Below are 14,081 nucleotides of genomic sequence, written 5' to 3' on the forward strand. Positions count from 1 at the left end.
CCCAGGCAGGTCGCGACCCCGCGGGCTCAGGCAATCCACTCACCTCGGCCTCCCAAGGCATGGGATTACAGGCTGAGCCACCGAGCCCGGCTGCTTTACTTTCTTTGCTGGCCACTTCTTCACATCCCTCTCGGCAGGGGTGACACCCTCCATGAACAACTCGAGCCCAACATTCACTCCAGGAATGCAGGCTCCTCCTGCTGACCACGTGGCACCCACGTCCCCGGAGTCACGAGGACTCCCAGCTGGCATCTGCCCTCCACTCCTGCCCCTACTGCCTCCCTTTGCTGTTTCCCTTCACACTGAGGTGTCTCCAATGACAAGCTGCGCTTTTTTTCTAAAAATACGGTCTCACTCTGTCACCCAGGCTGGAGCACAGTGGTGCAGCCACAGCTCACTGCAGCCTTGACCTCCTGGGCTCAACAGATCCTTCCACCTCAGCTTCCCAAGTAGCTGAGCTGACAGGTGTACACCACCACACCTGGCAATTTTGTTGCTGTTTTTATAGAGATAGGGTCTCACTCTGTTGCCCAGGATGGTCTCCAACTCCTGCCTCAAGCAATCTTCCCTCCTTGGCCTCCTAAAGTGCTGAACTGCAGGCCTCTGTGCCCAGATATCTCACTTTTTCTTGATATATTCGTCAGAAGATGGATACCTGGCTTGTTTCCACTTTTTGGTTTTTAGGAATAATGCTGCTATGTACAAATGTGTACACATTTTTGTATGGACATGGTTGCTTTCTTTTTTTTGAGTTGAAGTCTCACCTGTCACCCAGACTGGAGTACAGTGGCCGCCACAGCCTCGACCACAGCCTCGACCTGCTGGACTCCGGCGATCCTTCCGCCTCAGCCTTCCAAGTAGCTGGAACTACAGGCACGTGCTACCACACCTGGCTAATTTTTTATTTATTGTAGAGATGAGGTCTCGCCAAGTTGCCCAGGCAGGCAGGTCTCGAACCCATGGGCTTAGGCAATCCACTCACCTCAGCCTCCCAAAGGTGCGGGATTACAGGCTGAGCTACTGAGCCCGGCTTGGACATGTTTTCAATTTCTACTTTTTTTTTTTTTTTTTTAAGTCAGAGCCTTACTCTGTCGCCCAGGTTTCTGATCCTTCTGCCTCAGCCTTCCAAGTAGCTAGAACTACAGGTGTACATGACTATGCCTGGCTAAGTTTTTTGATTTATTGTAGAGAAGAGGTCTCACTAAGTGGGCCAGGCTGGTCTTGAACCCGCAGATGCAGGCAAACCACTTACCTTGGCCTCCCAAAGTGCTAGGATTACAGGCTGAGCCACCAAGCCCAGCCAAGCCTGTAGTTTTTTTTGAGTTGGAGTCTCACTCTTTCACCTAGGCTAGAGTGCAAGGGCATACTCACGGTCACCCAGCATCAAACTGCTAGCCTCCGGGGATCCTTCCACCTCAGCCTTCCAAGTAGCTGGAACTACAGGCGCATGCTACCACGCTCGGCCAAATTTTCTAGATTTACTGTAGAGACAAGGTCTCATCACGTTGCCCGAGCTGGTCTCAAACCTGTGGGTGCAGGCAATCCACTCAGCTTGCGCGCTTTGAAGAGCACCTGAGATCTCACCTCGGAGGCCACAAGCACATCACTCGACAAGCACTTCCAGCAATCTCTGACACACGCCATCATCACATGGCATTTCCTGGTATTTGTTACTTCGTGCCCGGGCAGAGCTGCCCCGGAGGCACACAGGCTGGAAAGCAAGACAAAGCAAGACAAAGCAAGACGTGAACTGAAGGCCAGGGTGAGGGGAGCGGGAGGCCAGCCTGGCGGGGAGAACGGTGTCCCCCACGTCGGTGGCAGGCAGTAAGCCCTGGCGGGTGCAGAACGTGCGCCCCTTCAGCCTGCAGAAAGCGCAGCGGCAGCAGAAGGCAGCCAGACACACTGAGGTGGTCGCGCCTGAAGACCAGCCAGGCCCTGCTCCAGGTGTGGGGACACAGGAAACAAAGGAGGGCGCGGCCCTGGCAGAGCAGGCCTGCTGCCGGGCAGACAGGCAGGGCTAGTGGGAAGCCCGGAGGGCGCCACAGAGCAACAAGCCCTGCAGGGAACTGAGCAGGGAAGGGAATCCTGGGAGGAGGGAGAAGCAGCCAGCTATAATCGCCCAGGCCCTGGGGGCCGGCCTGGCTGACAGGGGAGGACCTGGGTCCCAGGGACTCGGGAGGCCATGGCAGGAGTGCCTGAGCCTGGCAGCTCGAGACCAGCCTGAGTCATGCAGCGAGGCCGTCACGACAAGGAAGACTGGAAAGGGGAGAGCGAGGCTGGCGGAGTGCTTGAGCCCAGGAGTTCGAGACCGGCCTAGGCGATGTGGTGAGATCCGCCTCCATGACAAAAAGATGGGGAGGGAGGGCAAGGCACTCACCTGCTCACCTGGGTGGAGGAAGCTGCACACCGTCGGCCAGGAACATGCCCGGTGTGTGGTTGGGCGGAGCAGAGCCCTGCAGACCCGGCACCGCCTCAGGCCACGGGAGAGGAGGGACGTCCCGGGACGCCGCAGCTGCCGTGCTGAGAAGGGCCTGGGCGGACGCAGGGCGGGAGCCGGGGGCGACTGCAGCATCCCGCAGTGGCAGTGGGCGAGGGACAGCCGCCGGGTCTAGGAGGGTGCTAGAGCCAAGACGATGTGCAGAGTGGACATGGGGTGCGAAGGAAAGGAGGAAGCCACAGAGTGGCCCGAGCAGCTGGACGACGGAGCCACCTCTTCCCGAGTCCCGAAGTAGCAAGCTTGGGGCCGGTGACAGGGAGCCTGGCCCGGGCCCGCTGAGCTGTGGTGTCCACCAGGCGCCTCTGTGGAGACGTCAGCAGGAGGCTGGACAGGCCCGGCTGGACGTCCGGCCCACAAGGCTGCCGGGACACCGAGTGCGCAAGCCGGCTGAGAGGCCTGGGCCCGCAGGCAGACAGGACTGAGGGAGGAGCTGGGAGGGAGCAGCCAGCGTGCGAGCCCTGAAGGCCGGTGCAGGGCGTGCTTCCAGGAGGAGGGCGCCATCAGCGCTGAGCGTGCATACGCGACACAGCCACGGCCTTGGTGGGCCCCAACACGTGCACACAGGCTTCAGGTCAGTGGCGTTGCGCTCCGTAAACCGACCTGTGACTCGACCTCCTTCCCCGAGTGCAAGACCCTCTGCCCAGGCCACTGCGTCAGAGGCCACACCGTGCTCACTTTTCCCCTGTAGGTGCATGTTCCCCCAGCTGCAGAACCCCAGGTCACACAGCAAAGGGCACCTCGTGCCATCACCCCTCCACCCACGGGGCCGCCTCCTTGACGTGACCCTGGGGGCGGCTGCCGGGAGTCGCACCCTCTTCTCCTGCTGCTTCCAGACCCCAGGGCAGCCCCGCTCCCCAAAGCTGCAGTCACTGCAATGGCCGGGACCTCAAGTGCCAGGCCAGGCTGCCCCGTGGGACCTCCGGCGGGCAGAGTCTCCCTGAGACGGCTGGGAACCTGCTGCCCCACCCCACACACGCAGCTGCACTGGAACGAGCCCCACACACTTGGTCTTCCTCTACCTGCCCCTCGGGGCGACAGCACGACTCCACCTGTCTGGGCACACCGGGTCTGGCTGGGGGCGCCGGCACGTCCGGCACGTCCTGCACCCTCAGCGGCAACCTTGGAAAGCCGTGCCAGGCCTGCAGGCAGCTGGCAGACGGCCCCCACGGTCTTCGGGAGCAGGCGGACGTGGGTCTAGTCACGCGCCTCCAACCAGGGGGGAACGCAAGGACCAGACGGAGACAGGGATGCCACGTGCAGACGCGAGAACTCCCAGGCCTGGGCAGGTCTGTAGGCAGCGGCCCAGGTCCGGAGCCCTCAGCATAGGCAGGGCACTACCCTGGCGAGCAACTCCCCGGACCGGCTCTTACCAGGAGCGTCTCAAGTGACCAGAAGCTTGAAGCTTGAGGCGGCTCAGAACAGTGTGGCCAGCGAAGCCCCGAGGCAGCAGCCAACACGGCCTCCCACTGTGCGCGCCAAGGGGGGCGGGCTCTCTTGTGCGTCCCACGGAGATCCCACGGAGACCCGTCACTTCCCAAGGACCAGCAGGCAGGAGGCCGCGACTGCACTCAGGCCAGTCCCACTCCCAGACCTGCACGTCCCACAGCACGTCACCAGGCAGCTGCCTCCAGATGCAGCGGCTCTGCTGGGCGTCCCTCTTGGCGCCTGCGGTCCTCCCTCAGAGTGCCGCGTGACTGCGCCCCTCCCCAGAGAGCCGTGGCCATCCTCCCTGCTGGGGACACATGCAGCACGGCTCCCTCCTCAGAACGCCGCGTAGCAGCGCTCCGTGGTGCTGACGATGTCGCTCTGGTCCTCCAGGAGCTCCAGGACCCGCTGCAGCACAGCCTCGCTCAGGCCTGGGAGGACACGCAGGCGCGCGCAGGCCAGGATGTGCAGGAAGTGGCAGCCCTTGTCCGCATCTGGGGGAGGGGGCAGGCGGCTGAGCGTGGACACGGCTGCAGGCCCCGCGGGCTCTCCCCGCCCTTTCCGCCCCCGGCTGGGCGCCCACTTCTGGCGAGGTCCCAGGCGAGCCTCGAGCACACCGAAGTCTGCGTCCCGGCTGCTTGTCACCAAAGCAGAAAAGGCACCACTCCCAGACCCCATGTGTCCCACGGAGATGAGGCCCCACCGCGCGGGAACATAGGCCGCAGCCTGTGAGGGCTCCCAGCCAGTGACTTCACAGGTGCTGCCGAGGGGATCCGCAAGGCATGGCGCATTCCTCTCCCTGGACCCGTGTGCACCTGCTCAGCACTGGCCCTCGGGTTCCCTGCGGGCGTCCCGAGGCCCAGGCCCAGGCCACAGAGGCGGGCGGCGGCAGCCCTGAGGTCTTTCCTGAGATGTCTGAGGAATCCTGCCCTTGGCCTCTCTTCAGCCCTCTCTTCCTGGCTCCCCGGAAGACCTGCCTACGCTGGCTGTTCTAGTCACCCCGTACCCTCCACCCCAGACTCAGATCCCTGGGAACACAGTGAAGAGCTCAGGGTTGGCCACCTCCTGCCACAGGAAATCAGGGTCTAGAGCAGCGGCAGTGAGAAAAGAAAAGAACTTCCGCCTGAGGAGCGCAATCTTTTTTTTTAGACAGGGTTTTCCTGTCACCCAGGCTGGAGCGTGGTGGCACAATCACAGCTCACTGCAGCCTTGACCTCTTGGCTCAAGTGGTCCCCCTGCCTCAGCCTCCCAAGTAGCTGGGACTACAGGCGCCACCACGCCCAGCTAATTTTTCTATTATTATTATTTTTTTCTGTAGAGACGAGGTCTCACTATGCTGCCAGGCTGGGCTCAAACTCCTGGGCTCAAGTGATCCTTCTGCCTCGGCCTCCCTACGTGCTGGGGCTGCAGGCGTGAGCCGGACCCAGCCAGCAAGTCCTCCTATGGGTAGGGCCCAGGGAGACGCCAGTGAGGCAGCAGCCACCCCGCCCCCCGTGGAGCGACGCGGTCCTCTCTCGGACCTGCTCGCTCTTGCTGCCACTCAGCCGAAGAACAACGTCACACTCCACACTGGAGCCCACGCCCTAGAGCTTAACAACGAGCAGCCCAAGCAAAGTGAGTGACAGGCAGAGTCTCGGATCACCCGATTTATCAGGCCAGCGCGAGGGTCACACAGAAGCATGTGTGACTGTTTTTTCAGAGACCGTCAGGAGGTTCCGTCTCCTTTGAAAGGAGGGTAGGGCGGCAGTCAGACCAACAAGCTCATTCTTGGGAGACTCTACTGGATTTGCACCACCAGCAAATCCACATTTGCCTACATGAACATTTGAAAAGAACGGGGCTCCTCTTGGCTCCACACCCAGGAAGGCAAGCCACCCGTCTTCTGCAAGGGCTGGTTTCTGCTTAGGCCGCAGGGAAGATGGCCTGTTCATGAGAGGGTATAACGAGGCATGTCCCATCTCCCCTCCCAGCTCCGAGGTTTCTCTGGGGTCCCCTTGGCCAAGAGGGGGGATACCTTCAGTCAGCTGGAATCTTAGAACTTTTTGTGTCTCGTGCTAACCAATGCCATTTCTGTGAACAACGAGGGTTCCCCACAAAAACTCTATCCGCCTGCTCCCCGCCCCCTTTTGTGCCTCACGCTGGACTGCCATGCGGTGGCGGTGGTGTGATCACGCAGTCTCAACCTCTCCTCCCACCTCAGTCCCCTCCACAGCTGGGACTACAGGTGCACACTACCACGCCCGGCTAACTTTTAAGTTTTTGGTGAGAGGAGGTCTCACTATGTTGCCCAGGCTGGTCTTGAACTCCTAGCCTCAGGTGATCCTCCCATCTTGGCCTCCCAAAGTGCTGGGATGACAGGTGTCAAGTCACCACACCCGGCCCTTTTGGGCTCTACAATAAATCAAAAATTAGCCGGGGTAGTAGCACACGCCTGTAGTTTCAGCTACTTGGAAGGCTGGGGTGGAAGGATCGCCGGAGCCCAGCAGGTCGAGGCTGTGGTGGCCGGGAGCGGCCACTGCACTCCAGTGTGGGTGACAGCGTGAGACTGCAACTCAAAAAGAAAAAAACAAAACTTGTCGCTGCTGCTATTCGGAGTGCATATTCAGGGAAGCCTGCACCTGTGCTTGCTGGCTGCAACACTCAAGCTTGGCCCAAACGAACTAGCTTATGTTCATCCTGCCTCTGCTTTTTCCTTTGAGAAGACACTGGTCACACGGGGGACTGTGACCACCAGGGGTCATGAACTCCATCTCTGGGGGCTGTGACTAGCCTTCTTCTTCTTACTACACTGAGATAGAACAGAAAACTACAGAATACAATGTGGTATAATTTGGGCATTACTCTGGGGAACTTCATGTCACACATGTACTGAATGTGTTAGACGGACGCACTTTCTCTGGTCAGGACGCAAAATGCATCCCTACCCAAGTCAGCCCAGCCCACGGTTGAAGCTCTCCCATGCGCACAGTGGGTCTGCAGCGGCCACAGGCCTCTCCTGCTATGCCCAGCACCGCCCAGGATGCACTCAGCCCCACCTGAGCACAGGGCCAGATGAGAGGTGCGGCAGGTGCAGAAAGGTCTTGGGTGCCATGTGTGGGGGCGCACATGCCACCTGAGTGCCCCTGCAGCCTGGGACGGGTCACAGCTGCCAGCCAGTCACAGCTTGGGAGCCCTGCCGCCGCCGTCCCTCCGGCCTAAGGGGTAGGGCCAGCTCCTGGGCTCCGCGGACGTGCTTGAGGCTGACCCTGGTGGCCACACCCCTCTGTGTGTGCCCAACATGCACACCCACTGCAGGTACCGCCGAGCCGGGGGGAGCCGTCATGGTGTCCGAGTCCCTGTCCTGGCTCCACAGCCAGAGCGGACCAGCTCCTTCGCAGGGTGCACGCGAGAGCCGGTGGGGCTCCTCCCATCCCCAGAGGCTGACATGGCGGTCCCTGCGGAGGCCCCGGCCCTTCGCAAGAAGACGGACGAGGGAGGGCACGCGGGAGTGGTAGGCGATGGAGGGAGCCCCCAGCCACAAGGCGCACCAGGGAGGAGCAGCGAGCCGGCGGCCACGAGGTCAGACCTGAGCAGCCTCCCAGGCTCCCTTGCAGCCCACTCCAGCCCAGGCCTCCCGCGACGTCCGTGAGGGGCTGCCCTGCTGGGGCTGCTGTAGCAACCCTCCAGGCATGTGGTGACATGAACTCACGCTCTTCTTTCTCTGTTTTTATTATTTGTCACTATGGTGCCCAGGCTGGTCTTGAACTCCTTCCTGGCCTCAAGTGATCCTCCCACCTCAGCCTGCCAAAGCACTGGGATTACAGATAAGACACACCGTACCCATCCTTAAAGTTAAAAACAAAAAACAAAAAACTCTAATGTGAGCAGTGTTATGCGGTATTCAGCTTCCACAAAAAAGCAGTCATACCATCCGGCCTTAAGGACAGTAAAAGTGAATTTGAGCTTTTTGAAAACCCCATGAGCCAAACGCAGTGGCTCACGCCTGTCATCCCAGCACTTTGGGAGGCCGAGGCAAGAGGACTGCCTGAGTCCTGGGGTTCGAGACCAGCCTGGGCAACTCAGCAAGACCTCGTCTCTACAATAAGTCAAAAAATAAGTCAGGTGTGGCGGCATGTGCCTGTGGTTCCGGCTACTTGGAAGACCGAGGCAGAAAGATCGCCTGAACCCAGCAGGTCGAGGCTGGGGTGGCCATGAGCATGTCACTGCACTCCAACTGGAGTCTCACTCAAGGCGACAGAGTGAGACTCCAACCCAAAAAAAGATAAAAAAGAGAAAAGCTCATGGCACAACGTAACCATCTAGCAAAATACTGCTGCCGTTTTAGAACTCACCGAACGTTGACTTTCTGAGGTGTGAAATGATACGGCCGATCATACGGAGAAAGACCCCGAGCTCAGAAAACGCAAACTGAGGTACTGAGCGAATCCAGCTGAAGGGTGTCTGGGTGTTAAGCGTACTCAACTTTAAACGTCCCTGCAGCTTGGCGCATTTTCAGGATCAAAAGTTGGAGCTAGAGGACCTCTTCGATGTGGAGCTCCTCCTGCTGGACAGCCTGCTGCCAGCACCCAGGCTCTCTTAACTCCAGCCCGACAGGGACAGAGCGACACCACACACGGGCTCCATCTGACACTGCCTCCTTCCCTGTCAAACCAGTCAGAGCGAGCCCTGGGCCTCCAAGCTGGAGAATCGAGGGCTGCCAGCGGAGCCACGAGAAAGCAGGACTCCCTGGTCTCCATCGCTTCTGCAGCCCTGCCAACATGCAGAGCACCCCTGCTCACCTCTCACGCCACCCACCACGTGGGTGCGGTTACCAACCCCACTTCGCACCACAACTGCCCGAGGCTCAGACCCTCCCCAGGTCACACAACTCCCACTGGCTGGGCTGGGGCTCGAGCGCGGGGAAGGAGTCCGCTCCAGACGGCGCAGCTGCGGCGACCCTGCAGGGCCCCACCACAGGCCGAGGTTCCCAGCCCCTTCTGCAGGGTCAGCCCTGCCGGGACGTGGTGAACGCCGGGAGACTTCAAGTCCTTCTGTCAGTCACCCTGACAGGGCACACTCAGTGCCGTGTTTTGCCTGTAGGAACAGTTGGACTGGGGAGGGAGGACCATGGAATGCCACGCAGCTGCTAAAGGGCGGAGGCACCGCTGCCCAACGACCTCCGGAAGCAGCTTCAGACCCGAAACGCAGGGGCCATGGCCTTCCTTGCCGCACAGAAGAGGGCAGGCTGCGCATGCGTGTCTGAGTGCACGGACCGTCTCCAGGAGCACACGCAAGCCCCAGAGACCACCAGTGCCGCGGAGAGCACACAGAGCCCGGGCCCGTGCTGGGAGAAAGGCTCTCTGGCAGGCCAAGGGACCTGGGGTCACCAGCAAGCCTTGCCAGCACTGCCCTGAGCAGGCCTGCGAAAGGCAGGCTTGGAAAAGCCTTGCTTCTCTTTCCAGTCGTCGTGAGAATGGTGATGCCCGCTGCCAGACAGCTACAGTTTGAGTATCTAGCCACTAGGGGCTGAGCTAACTCCGCTAAACTGATTTTCTAAATTGTCAGTTCCCAAGGCGACTGGATGACACACCATTCATAGGCTAGAACCCTTCCTTCCGACACTGAAAGGCTGTTGCAAGAGAGGGAAATGTCAGGTTTGTGTTCAAACAAAAGGGCCACATGTGGAATAAGAAACCATCCCTATCAGTGAGAATGTGAGAACCCGTCCTAGTGCAGGGACGCCCCGCACTCTGTAAGAATCACCCTGCCCCCACAGAATCAGAGTCCCCAGGGTGGGGTCTGGGCTCTGCATGCTGCAAGGAGAGCCAAGGTGGAACCAGCATGCAGTCAAGGTTGGCACAACTGTGTCGCCTAACGCCCACTTTAGAGAGGAGGAAGCAGAGGCCCGGCGCTCTGACCGCCAACTTTCCTGACTCTCCACCCCGTGCTCCCTGGGAGAGGCACCCGATTGTCTCGCCACTCACGCTTCGGTTTCTGGCAGTCTTCCTGAATGATCTGGTGGATCTTTCTGTGCAGGCCCTTGTCTTCTCTGGTTACCTAAAGAGGAGAAACAGCTCAGAGTGTGCTTAGGTAACACGGCCACGGTGTCACCCAGACTTCCATGTTAGCAGTTAGGGGAGTTGCTAAAGACTTCACAAGTGTCTTCCTCACACCAACACCGTGGCTTTTGATAAGTGGCCTGCTGTCAAACCAGTTCTGCCCAGAGGACACACCCTTGGGAGCTGGCTCATTAGGGCCATGAGGTTAAAAAGAAGCTGAATTATGAAATTTAAGAAGCAACTTTCTTCTCCAATGCTCATAACACACTCACAACATTTATTTGTTGCTTGCTTGTTTGTTTACTTATTTTGAGTTGGAGTCTCACTCCGTTGCTCAGGCAGGAGTGCAGTGGCATGCTCACGGCCACCCCAGCGACAACCTGCTGGACTCTGACGATCTTTCCGCCTCAGCGTGCTACCACACCCAGCTAATTTTTGATTTATTGTAGAGACAAGGTCTTGCCAAGTTGACTGGCCTGGTCTCGGACCTACGGGCTCAGGCAAACCACTCGCCTCGGCCCCCAAAGTGCTGGGATGACAGGCTGAGTCACCGAGCTTGCCTGTTGCTTATTTCTGAGGAAGGCGCAGGGATCAAAGCCACCATCTCCCCCCACAACTCCTTCTTCTGGGCCCTGACATCTGTTTGGGCTGCATCAGTTTTCTTCCTTCTCCCAACCACAAGGAAAAATAAGAGAAGAAAAAACTGTCAGGCAGCCAGTCAGAGGGCAGAGGCAGCCGCCATCCACAGAAACCCTTTGCTCCTGACCAGCTGGGGAAGAGGAAAGGGAGGAGACAGACAGAGGAAAGGCCGGAGGAACAAGGGAGGAGGAGGAAGGGAGGAAGAAGGAAAATTGGTGGACGGCAGCTGCCTCTCCGCCCCAGGCCCAGTCTGCCATCTCGGCGCACACGGGGAGACAGAAGGCCAGGCGTGAGTCTGCTGGCAGCAGGAGAGCGGACACAAACACAGTGCTGGCTTGCTGGGACCCCCACTTCCTGGCAGGGCCTCAGGAGAGAGCTGGAGGAGGGGACGGGGTTTCCTGCTTGGTCACCGTGACTCACAGCAGGAAGTGCCCGACCCGCCCCGTCCCTCCCACCAGGAAGCCTTGCTCACCGGCTCACAGGCTTGGAAGGAATATGTGTTCCCAGGGCCTGCAGGTGGGCTGCCATGAGCTTTTCCAGCCTCCCAGAAGGAGTCAGCGACTGGCCTCTCGACAGGACCCCAGCCTGGGAAGGCGGGGACTACGCGCGACCCTTATACAGACCAGTTACCCCTTTCAAAAGCCATTCAAATAGTATCCTAATTTCTAAAACCTCTCTAAAATGGGGAATCACTAGGGCAAACCAACATCAGGAAACGTCCCATTGAGAAAAGCTTCCCTCAGGAATCCTGCACGCAAATAGCAGGCCTTCTGGACACCTGAGTTCTGACGGGTCTGCAGGAGACCCGCACGTCACTGAGGCCACGTCTGCGATGTCGGCAGTCCCAAGGGGCCCGCGTTCAGCCGGGCGCCCACGGGTCTCCTGCTGGGACGTAGTCATGAGCAAGGCCGGTCAGGCTGTGCCGACCAAGAGCTTAACCCACATGCCCTGCTCTCCAGCAGCTCTTCTCGTACGAGTCAATCTCAGGGCAACACTGACTGACGTGCACAAATATCGCAGTGCAAAAACAGCCACAGCAACACTATTTGTGACAGCAAGTGCCGGAAACCCCCAAGTCCCCCACGAAGGAATGGCTGAAAAATGCACAAGTGCCCACAGAACGGAGAACCACGGAGACGCCATGAAGAACAAGGTCGAATTTTTTGAGTTGGAGTCTCACTCCGTCGCCCAGACTGGAGGGCAGTGGCCGCTCCCAGCCACCGCAGCCTCAACCTGCTGGGCTCCGGAGATCCTTCTGCCTCAGCCTTCTGAGTAGCTGGAACGACAGGCGCGCGCTACCACGCCTGGCTGATTTTTTGATTTATTGTAGAGATGAGGTCTCGCTGCCCAGGCGGGTCTCGAACCCGCGGGCTCAGGCAATCCACTCACCTCAGCCTCCCAAAGGCGCGGGATTACAGGCTGAGCCACCGAGCCCGGCTAACAAGGTCGATTTTTAAGCATCAGCGAAGAAAGGAGCCGTGATGTGCCACGTGCCAAGAAAGGCACTGAGCTTTCAGAGCGGCAGCGCTCAACAGTCCGGGACTCCTGCCAACATCCAGAGGCATTTCTGGTTGCCACTCTGGGGTGCTGCTCCTGGCAGCCCGTGGGAGAAGGCCAGGACACGGCCGACATCCCATGTGTGCAGGACCGCCCCGCAACAGTCATCTTCTGCCCACAGAGTGCAGAGGCTGACGCCTCCTGACTCAGAAGAAAACCACACTTTTCATAAAACAAAAAAGCCACAGGAGCCTATTTGTACATGTGTGCATTATGAAAGCAAGGTAGGTGTCTAGGGTAAAAGGGAACCCCTCGCAGATGCAGGGGGCTGGTTCCAGGACCACCTGCATATGCCAAGACCCACGTGGACTCAAGCATGTGAAAGCATGTGAAAGGCGTAGGTTTCGAGTCCTACGAACTGCATTTTCTATCTACTTGGTTGAAAACAGTCTACACGTAAGTGGGCCCTGCAGTTCAACCCGTGTGGTCAACCACTGTTAAAAGAGGTGCCTTGGAAACAGGCAAAGGCTGACTTTCACGAGGACTTACGTGCTCCCTTAATGATTTTTAAAACCAGTAAGCAGCTATGCGTGAGTAACAAGGGCATTCATAATTGAAGCTACAAAGGAAAGGAGTTACACTGCAGATCTCTTACGTAGTACAGGCTTTCAAAGCCACCATCTTTCTGGAAAACAAGTCCTTTTTCCTGCAGCAGCTGTATGGCGTTCTTAAATATACCGTGGATTGCCTTGGGAGTGGTGTCCTTTCTAAAAACCTCCTGTATAAAGAGGAAAGAGACAAAAAGGAAGAGCAGTCAGTCCCATCTTACAGCACCTGAGGCAACTCCCAAACCCAGCTGGTTTAGAATCGGCCCAACAGGCTCTTTATCTGCTGAGCCAAAAAGATCCGGGGCGTGCCGCCTGGCAGTCAGAACACGGAGGGCAGGGGTGTGGCAGGCGGCTTCCCAGCCCTTCCCGCCCCACCTCGGCTGTGATCGTCACTATGGCTTAATTCAACCTGCGTAGTGGAGACTCACAAAGCTACTAGCACTGTGGGCCAATCTGACTTATTTTAAAATACAGAACCAAAATGTTGTACATACATTAGTCCCTTTACCCATTAAAATTGTGGCTGCACACATTCCCTCCCTAGGGGCTTCGGGGCTCGTGCCCTTGGCTCAGCCTGCCATCCCGTGCCTTCGGGGGGCTGAGGTGAGTGGATGGCCTGAGCCCGCGGGTTCGAGACCCGCCTGGGCAGTGAGACCTCAGCTCTACAATCAATCAAAAAATCCGCCGGGCGTGGTAGCGTGCGCCTGTAATTCCAGCTACTCGGAAGGCTGAGGCGGAAGGATCGCCGGAGCCCAGCAGGTCGAGGCTGCGGTGGCCGGGAGCGGTCACTGCCCTCCGGTCTGGGCGACAGAGTGAGACTCCAACTCAAAACAAACAAGAACAAAAAAAAACAACAACAAAAAAACAAAGGTTCGTGCCCATACTGAAACAGCTTGAGGATTCCGGCACACAGCAAGTACAAAGGCGCCTCTTTCTTTGACACAGAGGACCGTGTGCAGAGGCCCCTCGCAGAGTCCCTGAGGCTGAGGCGGAGAGCTCCAGAGCAAGGCTAGGCCCCTCCGGAAGGGCCCCTCTGCTGCCGCTCTGCCCCCAGCCTCCGTGCTCCTCCCTGTCTCCGAGAGAGGGGTCGCCACAGAGGGTGCCGGTCACCGGCTTCTGACTCCCAAGGCTGGGGTGCCCGCTATGTCCTGCTGTGCTCACCAGGGGTGTGCTCCCTGAATCGGGGACTCTGTGTGTCATCTTGGCCACCTCCTCCCTGGCACATGTTGGGTGGCCCACAGGATCAAGAGCCCCTTAGAGAGGTTGCATCTTTCTTGGCGTTCCACTGGGGATTTTCCATTCATTGCCACCCCCCCAAAAAGAAAAAAGGTGAAGAGCGATTGTCCTTTGAAGTATAGATCCACTTTTTTTTTTTTT

The 14,081-nt window shown here is 58.6% G+C and overlaps 1 protein-coding gene across 1 annotated transcript in view; it reads right to left on the bottom strand.

Moving 5' to 3' along the window:
- Positions 1-4,248: 4,248 nt before the first annotated feature.
- Positions 4,249-14,081, bottom strand: part of STN1 (STN1, CST complex subunit) — a 29,154-nt gene continuing 19,321 nt past the window's right edge. Inside the window, exons 8-10 of the mRNA XM_021708023.1 lie at positions 12,752-12,874; positions 9,886-9,958; positions 4,249-4,416 (exon numbers count right to left, since the gene is read on the bottom strand). Of these exons, the coding sequence (XP_021563698.1) occupies positions 4,259-4,416; positions 9,886-9,958; positions 12,752-12,874 (354 nt within the window). The 3' untranslated portion in view covers positions 4,249-4,258. The remainder of the gene's footprint in view (positions 4,417-9,885; positions 9,959-12,751; positions 12,875-14,081) is intronic.

Source organism: Carlito syrichta, unplaced genomic scaffold (genome assembly GCF_000164805.1).
Source record: "Carlito syrichta isolate Samal-C Ts95f unplaced genomic scaffold, Tarsius_syrichta-2.0.1 Scaffold130459, whole genome shotgun sequence".
In the NCBI taxonomy this organism is placed as follows: Eukaryota; Metazoa; Chordata; class Mammalia; order Primates; family Tarsiidae; genus Carlito; species Carlito syrichta.